This window comes from Atta cephalotes (genome assembly GCF_000143395.1).
Source record: "Atta cephalotes unplaced genomic scaffold scaffold00018, whole genome shotgun sequence".
NCBI classification, from domain to species: domain Eukaryota; kingdom Metazoa; phylum Arthropoda; class Insecta; order Hymenoptera; family Formicidae; genus Atta; species Atta cephalotes.
The window spans coordinates 3,046,460-3,060,775 of NW_012130082.1; the positions used below are offsets into that span (position 1 = coordinate 3,046,460).

At 32.9% G+C, this 14,316-nt stretch overlaps 1 protein-coding gene across 1 annotated transcript in view; it reads left to right on the forward strand.

The window, feature by feature from the left end:
- Window positions 1–14,316, forward strand: part of LOC105618890 (irregular chiasm C-roughest protein) — a 238,432-nt gene that overhangs the window by 168,848 nt on the left and 55,268 nt on the right. The window contains exon 8 of the mRNA XM_012200421.1: window positions 2,194–2,466. Coding sequence (XP_012055811.1) covers window positions 2,194–2,466 — 273 coding nt within the window. The remainder of the gene's footprint in view (window positions 1–2,193; window positions 2,467–14,316) is intronic.

Consider the following 14,316-nt stretch of genomic DNA (forward strand, 5'->3'; position numbering starts at 1 on the left):
CTCCTCTCTCTCTCTCTCTCTCTCTCTCTCTCTCTCTTCCTACCTCCTTCTTCTTCTACTCTACTTACTCTACTCTCTCTACTACACCTACCTCTCTCTCTCTCTCTCTCTCTCTCTCTCTCTCTCTCTCTCTCTCTCTCGATTTCTCTCTCGATCTCTCGTCTGCTCCTTCGACCGACGATGCTGGATACGGGCTTCCGAGCACCTAATCTCTACGCAATTTAGATGGCTCGAGAGCACCTATAAACCAACCATCCTCCTTCGTGGGAATTATCGATTACACTGCTACTATGTCCTGTTCGAATCTCCTCCTGGATTACTTATCCGCCGGATAACGTCAAGGCGGGTTTAAACCGACGCGCTAATTTCGCCGGCTTGTAGACAGTCTACAGATAGGACGTAGTTAAAAGAACAGAAGTGATAAAACTAGTGCTATCGACAGGCAAACAGATTTTTCTCGTAACTGTTACCAGCATAGATGATGCAATTTATTTTTTATTTATTATGTACATGTTCATATTTAAATATAATTTTTAATTCTTATTAACGAAAGTTCTTATTAGAAAAAGACATTATATTAAATTGTCTCTATTAAAAAAATACTTTGTGATAATATGTGATATTCTATAATTTTCAAATATTCAATTTAACTAAACATCTTGGATGTGCATAATTCAATTAGTAGGAACACGAAAAGCATATCAAAGTAATTAGAGATAACGCGATCACAGACGGACGAGTATATGAGAACCCTAATCACCTTAGTGCACGCGAATCGCATTAAGATTTAGGACGATCACAAGCCGCTGCCATAGAAGAAGAGACGCAGATCAAATTTGGAGATAACGAGAGCTGTCGAAGAGAGGAGTAAGGCCGATGAAAAACGTCAAATTATCGGACCTGATTACTGAGCCTTCTGTTTTCTCCCTTTTCCTTTCCTATGTTTGTTAAAGCATTAGTGGTGGTGTTTGCTGTAAAATTCTGAACGAACTACAAGACAAACGAGATATAGTTGGGAGCCGTACGAGCATGAGAGGAAGTGAAAGCCTCCTATCGCATCCGCACCACTTTGATCCCTTTGTTTTGCTACAGGATGAGCTGGAAGATCAGCTTGCTAACTCAAAGGACTGCTACGTCCTCCCATTCCTCTGCCCCACTTCTTTCTCTTTCTCAGCCGAATTCCGTTGGAACAGTCCGGCTCTAATTCCCGAACAGAGATACGAGCAGCCTCCATCTACTCTGCACACCATCTACTCTCTTGTCTCCCCCCTCTCTCTCTCTCTCTCTCTCTTTCTCTCTCTCTGCAATTGTGGACATAGCACTAGTTGGAGAACAAACAATCGTAGCCGTATAATTCCATAGGTGGAATCGGAAAAGGATGGGAGGGATGAGGAAGAGTAAAAGTTGGAACCGACAGTAACGTCATGGTGAGGAAAAGATTTGGTCGAACCCAGCACGTGAGGGTAGAGAGATACTGCCCCAACTTTATCTCTCGTACGTGCCGCTGATTTCTGATATCACAGTAGTTCTTGGATATCGATGACGATATCGAAACCGGAATTCAAAATAACGATAAAAGATGTGTTGAAAATTCTTAGAAAATTCTCACATTTACGGTACGTAAAAGACTATTAATTGTGCAACACTATTTTTTTAGTTCGTTCAAGAAAGATTATATTTATACAATATAATTATGGAATACTAACAAACAAAATAATATATATATATATATATATATATATATATATATATAAAGATAAATATAAAAGCATTTTAGATTCAAACAAGTAAAATTTGAAATTTTATTTGAAAATATTATGATATTTTTTAAATGAATTATATTTTCGTTACGGTCATATTCACGAAATATAAAGAATCTAGGAAGGAAATCTAATAGGCTTTCCATAATAAGCCAAACTTTAAGTTTTAAGCCGTAAAAAAACTTAATCAATCACAGACAAATGTGAGAAGAATAATCGACTATGATTGATTGGTCAATTTCTTACGATTTAAGACTTAAAGCTTAGATAATAGCTTATTAAAGAAAATTCATTAAAATTCCATTTCGAATATGCGCTATGTCTACATTGTGGATTAATTTTCGTGCATTGTTTCATCTTCCTGTGGTCCATACGTTTAAGTTCGACTTTTGAGTTTGCTGCTTATTGAGAGATTTAAATCAATGGGATTTAGATGATCCAGATATGGAGACCGAAGCGGAAGCACTGAACGGTGAAGCGACCGATTCTCGGCGGATGGAGGTGCAAATCGGCGGTGCTGTGACTCTCGAGTGTGACGGCGGTTGTTGGGGCCACGGACCTGGAATGGATCCAGTGGGCGGGCCCGGACCTCTCGTTTTGAGTCGGGTAGTATACCAAGAAGCTGGGGAATATCGGTGCGTCGCGCCGGATCGGAAAATGCAGGACACATGGCGAGCTCAGTTATCCTATCACATCAAAGTTACTGGTGAGTCCGATAAAATTTCTACCAGAATAGACTACTAGATTCTCAATGCTTGCACTGTACGGTTTTCCCTCTTCGTACCTTTACTTGCGTATATCAACGGTGCGCGCGCGTGCATCTCTGGACTCTGGAGGAATTTTTTTCTATCTGCGAGCACGCAAGCTAAATGCGATAGAGATTATCTGAAAACCGATTAGACGTTCACAGTGCGCGTCCGCAAGTTACAAATTGAATTGCGATTCACATGACGTTGATAATGCGCGAGATGCATTGTTGCCACGATTGGTATCTGACGAACATAACATTGTGCGGCGTGTCGCATTGTAGCCGGTTGCATTGTAGGTTGCGGCTAACTACCTTGCCCGCTATCTGGTTCTAAATTTAATTATAACAGTCGACATTGAATTAACCGTGTTACGGTATAACCGTGTTAACGGTGGTAACACATTAATTATCAGCTTAAACTTTTGACGACCTGCTGAGGAGTATGGCAGAACGTTTCTCTTTCTCTCGTGCGGAGTTAATGCATTCCTTTAATCCGTTTAATGTAGTTACGTTTTGGCAAAACAAATAAACTAGAGCTACACTCAAATGGTATAATTTGTGCATTTACATTTCATGTACACTTGTGTACACAAAGTTTGTTACGGTACGTACGCGGTTCAGCGGGTCAAATAAGATACCCTATTATGAAATGCACGAATCGCGTGAAGAATTATAATATAAAGGACCTACGTTTAACAGAAATATCTAAAATTTTCAGTTAATTACATATCATAATTACAATATATCGAAGATAAATAATTTAAGTACTTAAATATTTTTAATTTAAACATATGGAAATATAAAGTTTTTACAATCAAAATACAGTAAAACCAAATATATACAAATGTCCTTTAAATTTATTGAAATTGAACGCACACACAATTTATGTTCAATTTTATATCAAATTTTTCTTAAATTTAACTTTAATTAGAAAAGTTTTGCTAATAATATTTCGTCATGATTAACTTTTAAAACGCAGAAATATTTTCGTAATAAATTTTAAACTTTAAGAAATTATCGCATTAAGCCTATATGGAGTATTCATTTTTATTTTGATATTTTTACATGTATAAAAATTTATATTGTCCTAAATAAATATTAAAAAAAATAATGCTAATTAATGCGCGAGGCAACACTGCAAATACATCTTCGTTTCGAATCGTAAAAAAAACACGCCATGTTTTTAATGACAAAAATTCTATAAAATGTAAAAGTGGGAGACAGAAATTTTTGGTTCGTTATATTAATTTGTTCTTTCAGATAAAAGCCGTTGCGGCTAGTATTACATCGTAATTATGATAATATTTTTTAATGGATATGGCCGAATAATAACCATCATAATGTTTTAATGTTACCACGTGAAGCCATACAGCTCTAACGATTGCATAAAACTTACACACCATGTGTAGAGTAATTAAATACTTTTTCACCGTCACATTACGGCTGGAAGGAATTAATTAAACGATGAGAATGTGAAACATTTTCATTCGTTATTAAAGCTTCGTAATAGCTTTCAGTATCATTTGCTGTACATCGGACGACGTTATAAGGCTATAAAAATATACATATATTATTATTTTCACGAATTCGCGAATTTGATCTCTAATAAGTATTATTTTGATATACTGTAACTGAAATGTTATGTCATATAAATATTATGCAATAGAAATATAGTACAAGCCGAGAGAAATTATTATTTATTATTATATTTGCATATATACCTATATATATTAACTATTATTTTTATGTAATAGTAAATGTATTATTAAGATTTTATTAATCACATATAATATTGAATATATAATTTATTAAATGCTTAATAATTTAACCGAAATATTCTTTTTCAATAATTATGTACTTTGGTTCAGTAAATAAACTCACATACTAATCATACGAGAGAAGATTCGTTTTTTATTTATTAAGAATATATGACCTTAGTTTTTATCCGAATCGAAGTTAAAATCCAAATGCGATTTTGAATCTACATGTTTTTACTTGGCGAGAACCTCGAGGGGTTAAATGGAAGTGCGAACGCTGATAAAAGTTGAGTACTCAGTGCAACACAAATACTGGTCTAGATGCGCACGTAGCATACTCTTCGGGGATAGTGGTCAACGGAACGTGACGTCGTATAAGACGAGCAGAATATCAGTTGCGGTTGAGCCAGACTAAGTTGAACGTCTTGAAACACGCTCTGAATGTCTGAATAATAATAATATAAACATTTTGCCTACGTGACATTAATCGGTATTATTAAAATGTGACAGTTTTATCCAAAGTCTTATAAACTATGAAACTTTGGATAAAAAAATTTGAAATATACGCGTGACAAAGTTTCGCATACGCTGAAAAAAATATTAAATTTTAATAAATATTTGTTTGATTAGTTCTAAATAGATATTTACTAAAGATAAATATATATATTTATTTGATACAAAAACCAGTACTTTTATTATTTTTTTATTGAGTAAATATTTATTTTATTGTAAATAAATATATCGACTTATAGTATTGTACTATTCAAAGAAGTATGTGTTAAGAGTTAATATTTTTTTTGACTTGTTAAAATATTGAGTAAGTAAGAGCTGATTTGTATAACTTCCTACAATTGTGCTTTTCAATAAATTCAATAAAGTTTAACTTTTATAATTTAGCATAGTATTACCTGTTTAAAATACATTTAAACATTCTAAACAATCGACAAAATACGTAAACTTAATAATGACTACTACTTCTGAGTCGCATTATAGTCGCTACTTTGAAACTCGCGTTTGCAATGCTATGAAAGAAAACAACTTTATGACGTGAAATGAGAATTGTTGTGTCGTAAAACAGTCTCGTGACTCGGCATACTCTACCGAGGTGATTCCTGCTCCTTTCTTCGACAAGAGATCGATGTAGTATCGAACCAAGACTCACAAAACTATGTATTGGAAATCACGAAACACACTGTCGTTCCGCGGTTTTATGCTGCTATGAAATTTCTCCTGTTTGTCTTCGATTCCTTCGACTGGCAACAGTAAAAGGGCACCCTACCAAAACTGTCATTGTCACAGCTTTGGAGCGTCAAGAACGGAATGGTCATTTGACGAGAAGCGCAGAAAACGACGCGAAGGATCACGAGTAAGGGAAACGAAGAAGGAGGCAAAAGGGGGCACGGGAAGAAACTTTGCCAACATTTAACTTTTCCATTTCTCCTCTGGGATCTTGTCCTCATAAAATGGTTCTCGGACATTCTCACCGACACGTCCCTGTTCGTCCAGGCTTACGAAGGCGCGCGTTGATCTGTCTGAAGGGTGTGCGAGGCACGTAGTAGCATGCCGCGATATCTCGTTTCGTTTAGCTCTTAACAAGTTTGCGTAGTTCCGGAATGGCTCATAATTTTGATCCTGATTTTGGTCTGAAAACTTGAATCATGAGTGGAAATTAGTCTCATGTTAATTTCTTATGTGGGACTAAATACAGAGTTAATATCAATAATCTTCGAATTATCCAGATTTTAAGCCTAATTAGTATTAAGTTCTATATAAGTAGAGATAACAAAATATGTTAAATATGAATATTTGGAATTAAGAAAAATATAAAAATTAAAAGGTCTCTAAAGATTCATCAATTTTATATGAATTAATCCTTCGAAACAGAAATAACATATAAAAAAATTTGTTATATAAAATATAATTATAATCAATTCTACGATAGAAAATGAAATCAGTAATACTATCGGAATGTTGGAACAAATTTTCACAGAAAATCTTTTTCTATTTTAGTGAATTCATCAATAATTTCTTTCAAATTCCACCACCGTTGAAATTGTTCTCGCACGAGATTTCGGTCGTATTTTATGGACATATCATTCACCCGATAAAGAATCACGGGTACTCCGATGAATCTATAGACGATAAAAAGACACTCATCCATTGAAATACGACGACGTTATATTCGCGATTGCGAGAGACATTGGACAGTTTCGTCTCTCCTTTCCAGCCTCGAATACGATTGTGGAAATATCGTGTATACCCGGTTATTTTTCCTTGCCCTATTTACGCGATGATAGATGCAGAACATTTTCTTTCTCTTTTACCTCCGCGCGTATATCCCTCATGACCGCCGCGCGTTCTCTATCCGCTTCCTTCCTTCTACTACCATTCAACCCGAAGCAATCGCTGGAGCAATCCCGACTTCTTATTGATTGCGGCTCGGGGAACTCGTGCGTGTAAGGCGCTCAGCCGTCGGTCGAACGTTCACTATCCCGGTGAATGCTTCCTACGTCGTTTCCATGGAAATGAAAAGACACAGAAGGCACACCGAAATTATTTCGCCGTCGTCGATCGTCATCCCGCGCGCCCGCAATAATTTTTCCATCTCACTTTATCACTCGGCGAGTAACACCTCCCTCGGGGGTTGTCCAACGCGCGAAATATAAGTTCCTGCTCGTCCGATATCAAAATATTTCTATTGCGATCCTAATATGTATTTCTCTAGGTTGTTGAGCCTCTTTTCGCGTTTTCTCAATTTCTTCATAATTCATTTGATCTCGTTTGTTATATTTATGAAAAATGCTCCTAAATTTTTCGATATCTCCTATGCGGAATGAAAGATCAAAAGATATTGGAAACATACAGAAAGTACAATTCGCTAATTATGATAATTATGATACACAATTTGTTGACTGAAAAATTTTCAAATATGTCGATATTGTTGCGTTGATAGAAAAGTTATAAAATTAATAATAATTTTTTAGTAAAAAAAAATTTTTTTTAATTCTGAATTGAGAGACGTTTTAATGGAGACAATAAATATATAATTTCTATAACTTCACTTTTTATCTATATTATTATATTTTCAATTATAATGTATTCATTAAAACTATATCATGAGTTTTTAAAACTTGAACATAGCAACTCTAATATAATATAAATTCGATCGCTTATCAGAGCTATGGCATTTTTCCATATAAATGAGTTACAAATGTGCCATTTTTCCATAAATATTAATCCTTTTATCAATACATAGGTACTTATAACGAATTTTCAGCAATAAATGTTTTTATATTTTTGTGCGATATTTTATTACACTTCAAAAACCTCACTCTTCAAACAATAAAGAACAATGTTGCATTTTATCTCGTTTTCATTTTTACATTTTTAGTGAGAACTTTTTGTGAAACATAGTAATGATGAAATGAAAAATTATACATCGACAAAAAAGTTAATCTTTAGAGTCGATTTTTTTCATTATTTCAAAATTGTTAATTTTTTATTTGTGTCATTTTTTTATCAACAAGGATAATTAAAATTATATTGTATAATACTTTATGTATTATATTATTTTATATGTTACGTAGATATTATATTTTTGCTTCTTTATTCTTTATTTTATTTTCCTCCCATAATACAACAAAACAATTCAACGTTTTTCATAATAAAAGAATCAATATAATTGTTTATACATATATATATAATTAAACTTTTGTTCTCAAACTGATATGTACGCAATAATCGTGCAGAGATCTTTTGTTCCTTTTGCACGTTGTTTCCGAATCGACCAAGCGTGTAGTGATACGAGAGAAGTGTGGATGGAAACGCGTATCGTGCAACTTCAAAGCGACCATCAGTTGAATATATTATGGAAGCGCTGTACGTGCGGTTTGTATGATATTCGGTACTATAGCATACGCGGCATGTTTGCAATAATCTCAACCATACTTAAACGTTTGAAACCACGACACACATTCACTATATATATGCACATGCATATTTTTCTACGAAGGAATCCATAATAAAAAAAGAATAATGGAAATCTGTGTATGTTACAGATTAATAAATCTTCTTTTGACTGTTTTTACTAAGCAATTCGTTTTTTAATTGCTTTTATTTGTGTCTCTTCACAATTGAAAATCTTAAAATAAAAGAAATATTCCTCTCATTAAAAGTAATCTAGTTTTGAAGAAGAGAAATGCAATATCACAAACGCAATCTTTTAATGTAATTTCTTTAATATATTCTTCTCGTTTTGACTATATTTTTAATAATTAGCAACTGAATTTTTTCCTTAGCGAGAAAATAAAGCAGCCTTTGATTATTGTCACGGAATACTCTTTAACCTTTGTTGGGAACTTCAATCAATGGATAAAACTTGTCTGAGAATAAAATAATAATGTTTAATTAAAACGAAGCAGAAATATTTTTACTTTCTGTTGTATATTTTTAGAGCGGATCAGTATAGTTTTTATAAGCTAGTTTAGAGCGGATCAGTATAGTTTTTATAAGCTAGTTTATATGCTAAAAATAATGATAATTTATAAGCTAAAATTCATTTTTATCTCTGTGTTTACCAACGAATTATTGCAATAGCAATTATTTCTGATTTGTTGTTAGGAAATGGAAACTAAATTTAAAAAATCGCTCAGCCTATTTTTTTAATGTTTACTCTGCTTCATTAAACGTTCATGAAACCTTTACCTTCACACTTCACAAAACTAAGATAGGAACTTTTTTTTTTAATTGATCCGTAAAGAGATGTGTTTGCACTAATGATAGAACTGACATAATAAAATTTTGTGTGTTCTCGTTAAATCCAAGTTTGTCGAATGAATACCACATGTAGCTCTATTCTGTTGTAGAAAATTCAAGCTTCATTAACAAACTAAATGGTGCCGTTTGAATAATGTATAACCGGATAAATATTTTATAACTCGAACAAGTTCGTGATGAGAGAGAAAAAGGAAAGCGAGGCAAGAAGAGAGAGAATATAAACAATTTCCATGTAAAATAAAATACAGGTAATAAGCTTAATACTTTGATAATTGCGCAATTAATTTTCTAAATTTATCTCTCTTATTTAAATCCTCTCTCTTATTTGTTATGTTTTAAATTTTATCTTTTCATCTTATTACGTTTTTTGCTCGATAAGTTCTTACAATCTTTATTGACATTTTCGTAGGAAAACCTAAATAAATTGTTACAGAGCTATGACGAAATTAAGATAAATTACTAATCAGTCCTTTCGATTAAGAAATTAAGATAAATAACTAATCAGTCCTTCTCTAATTTGAAAGACGTTCTAATTAGAGTTATGAAAAGGAACAAATTTGTGTGCACGTTGTCAAACTGTTGATCTATAAAAGATTCAGTGAAATTGAATATATTTCGAACAGATCAATACGACTTTCAACTAAGACGCAGATAACTGGGATCTTAGGATTCAGATTCTCCAAGAGCTTTCCACGGTTAACCCGGAAATTAACACTGGAGAGTTAATTTCATGAGTACACACAGTGAGTCTTTCGTCCAAGAGACGATGTATCTTATACCAGCATGCGATTTCGTATTTGCATGCTTGATAAAAGGAATCAATATATAATTATTAACCAAACAATTGGATCTAGTCATTAATAAAAGCTAGCGCGTAAGAAACAAAGACTTGATTATGCGATTCAAAGCGAGGAGAAAGAAAAATGAATCGCCTCGGGTCAGAAACCAGCTTCATTTCGACTAATATCTCACAGCGTGTTCTGAATTTTTTAAAAACATCGAATCTATGGCTATACATTGCAAATACGCTTCCGAAAAATTCATCCGGCTTCAAACGATCTCGCGCAGAAATTAACTCGCTTCATTATCCAACGGTGTAGATAGACAGTAGATAGACAAACGAACAGCTCCATACTCTGTATTAACGAACACGCTAAACTTCATGGTTCATTAACGTTAACTCACGTTAGAGGAACAAAAACTGATCTTGTATAATGAAGTATATTATATACTCATATGAGCATATTATAATATACACATTAATCATCGTTTTTAGGCTGACATCGACGAAAAAAAAATGTTTGAAAAAACTACACAGGCTTCCTGAGAGAAATATAATATCAGAAATAATATAGTTTTAACAAAATCGAAAATGTATAAAATAATATTCGAGTTTTTTACACATTTATAAAGACATATACAATAGAATTATATATGTCTTTTTATATGATTGCTTCTAAAAAAAAAAATTGCTTCTAAAAAAAAATTGAAATTGCTTCTAAAAAAGTATTTAGACGAACAAAATATACGTTCTAAGTTACATTTAATATCAGATATATCTTTTTTTTCACATGAGCTTTCATATAAAATTTTAGTCTAGTCAAAATATACATAATATCTATACCAAGGATATCGTCACTAATCATAAAAATAATTATTTCAAAGTAAAAAATAAAAACATTATTTGCATTTACATTTATTGTCAGTGTACCTGAATACGATATAGATAGTATGGCCGATTAGATTTAAATTTACATTGCTATGATCGCCGTTATTCGAGCGACATTCGGACGATAGGAAATAACGACCCGAGAGACGCAGCTCTGTACACTGCATATCGGACTCACGTGGATAGAAAAGGGTCGGCATGCACGTAACAAAATGTAACCCCGAAAACGATGGTGTACACTGGTCCCCCGAGGGAGCTGTGCAGCATTCAAACGAATCGAACGACATACAATCGTAACCCCGAAACGTGAAAGCGCCTGACCACAGCTGTAAAAATCCCGCGTTGTCGATAAAAATTGCCTTCTAACGAAGCCAAGCTCGAAAAACACCGAATGAGCCTTCGAACACCCAGGGAAATTCTTTTGCGCTTATATTGAGCTTGCTTCTCCACCTGCGTACAGTGCTATTCCAAAAGAAACACTATTTCAACGAAATATTTGAACCTCACATTTCTTTTTATTTGACAGAAATAATTACAATCGATATTGAATTAATAGTAAGAGATATCAAATTTTAAATAAAAAGATTAATTCAGTTAGTTTTCTTGAAATGTGTGTGCGTGCACGCGCGCGCAATCTTAAATCTATACATAATTTATGTTCATAAATCATAAATTGTATGTACAGTTATCACTTATACATTCCATTAAAAATGAATAAGTGATAACTACATATATAATGGATGATAAGAATTAATGATATAAACTAATTTCTGTCTTGGAAACTTTGATATTAAACTTTTAATTACATTTGTTTGCAAAAATATTACATCCAGAAATAATAACTGAAATTAGTCCTCAAATAAATATATTACTGTATTACAAATAAGTAAATTATATTGAGTGTGTATGCGTTTACAGACATTATTTTAAAATAAATTTGTCTCTAGTTTGAATAGGAAGAATAAACAAATTCAAGCAATATATATTGTAATTGATATTAATTTCCAATATGTTATAATTATTACTCAACTTAAAATATAGCATGATTTACACAGTAGATTTACAAGTCGATCATAAGATTGATGATTTACACATTTACATTTTTCTATTCCAGCGTACGTAATATTACTAAAAGATTTATCGCTGCAATCACTTCTGTTTGAAGTTGGTCAATATTTTTAAACGATGCTATACATTTGCTTCAATACGTGCAATTCAGTTTACATTTGACTAATTGCACTACATTTACATCAAATATTTGAATTTTATGCTTTTTTCATATTATTCTTTTTAGTTCCAAATCTGACAATATGTTTCATAATATACTTCTATTTTCTATTGCCTAGATTTATACTTTTTATTTACAATCAAATACATTTTCCCATTTTTAAGAATGTAAACAGTACATAAAATTGAGTTATTGAAATTCATTAATATGAAGATAAATATAGGAAAGTTGGAATGCTTTGCGAATTTTTTTCCTATTTTTTCTGATCTTGTCAAGTTAAGGTTAATGTAACTTCGATCAAATAGTTCGATGAAAAGGGTAAGGTCACCAATACAAAGATAAGATTGAATACTAAACGATGAAACTATCTTTTGCTGTGGTATCACATATACACACGTCTGCTCTGCAGTGCAGATCAGATGATGAATGATGTAGCTGCGCTATTTTTACGCTACTACTTTATCACGAATGCTCTACGATGTTACTATATAAAGCGCAATGTGAAAAATTTCCTCTTGATGGTACGAACGATATTTTGCTCTTCATACGGATAACTGCTTTCAGATCATACAAGATCTATTGTGAAGGTACAGCATGTTATCTCCGTGTAACTTGATATTATTATTTAAAAATTTGGAAGATAAAAAATTTAAATCTCGTTCTCTGCGTCACAAGCGTTTAATATGTATTTTTTTATAATATTATTAAATATAGTTAGTTTTTCGATTAATTGTATTTTACAGAAAAGCAATCTTTCAATCTCAAAATTATTACTTTGTATTTAAATAAAATAAATGTAATGTATAATTATTATTAGAACTCATATGTACATGCAAAATAAAAAAAATACAAAATGATATATATCCTATACCTAGATAGCAAAGAACATTTCTCATAGTTTTCTTATTTTCTTTGTGTAACATACAAAAAACTTCGCATTCTATTTATTTCAGGAATAACATCTTGCTCTAACAGCTTCTTACATTTCCATACATATAAATGCAATTCATTAATTCAAATCTGTTCAAATCTGTTTTTTTTTTACTTAATGAAAAAAGAGATTTGGAGAAAAGAAATTTTTAGACCTCTTATTTTTATCGTATAAGACATAATAATGAAGGATAAAAAAAGATTAATATACAGAGGAGCAATATTTCTTTTTCCAAATCGTAGTAGTACAATCATACAATCATACTGCTATGTGATTTCTAATTATATAAATTCTTCCCTCCGTCGAGGGAAGAACTCTACAGCTCCGACGGTGTTAATCGACTTACGAAATACTCTTGAAACAAATTATTTGGTATTGTCGATGACACACGGGAATAAAACGGGGTCTGCTTTGCTTATGTTCGGAGAGACTTCGGAGATGTCGGAGGAGAAGGGTGGATGTAATCATCGGACGCCTCGAGGGGATGGTGTAAGGAAACGGGATCTTGGAAGTCAATGGCTCTCTGTCGTATCTCCGTTCTCCCCTGCGACCATTCCCCCATCAGACGGGATTACCTTTTTTGTCATTCTTGTCACGTGTATCTCTCTCCTGATCCATCCTCCTCCTGACTGGGTTTTCTCCATATCTCTTTCTCCTTCATTTTCATGCAGTCACGCTGGGAAAATTTCCATCCCCCATTCGCAGATCAATACTTCATTAATTCCGTCTTCTGAATATAGAGATCGCGAATAATTATTTAGTCATCGAAGGGATGAATGTAATTTCGAATACCGCAATAACGACACTCGGCTCTGATGAAAGTATCTGTGTTTCTTTTATTAGAGGGAATGCAAATTTGTAGGTGTATAATTTATCCTGCTTTCATTTCTTTGTTTGCTAAGGAGGACACTAAATTATTCTGTGTATTCTTCCTATGTATTTTCGTTCTCTTTATTAATAACATATCTGAATAATTTGTATAATTATTACTATTACTATTAGATACTATTGATAGAATCTACATCGAATTAAAAGTTTCATTAAAACAACATTGTTCAATCTTTAATCTCGTTTCCTCTAATCGTTTTCTAATTTCAAACTCCAACTTGAACAATTTTTCTGCAAAGCTACAAGGTTAATGGAACCAATATAAAAGATCTGACCTCTTTGATTGTCCTTCATCGAAAACTTTCTTCTTATAGCTCTGATGAATATTTGATTAATTCCGCCTTCAGAACGCGGAGATTGCGAGCGATCTCACATTCGAGACGCGTCCGCATCGGAATTAAATTTTATTTCACAGACCAGTGCCGTGATTGTTGCGAATGCAGGCGGTAAACGTTTACTTTATTCAAATTTTCGGCTCTTTCCTCTCTCAATTACTCTTTCAACTTCGCGCAATAGAGTGTGATGCATTCGATAAAACTCTGACGGAATATATATATGT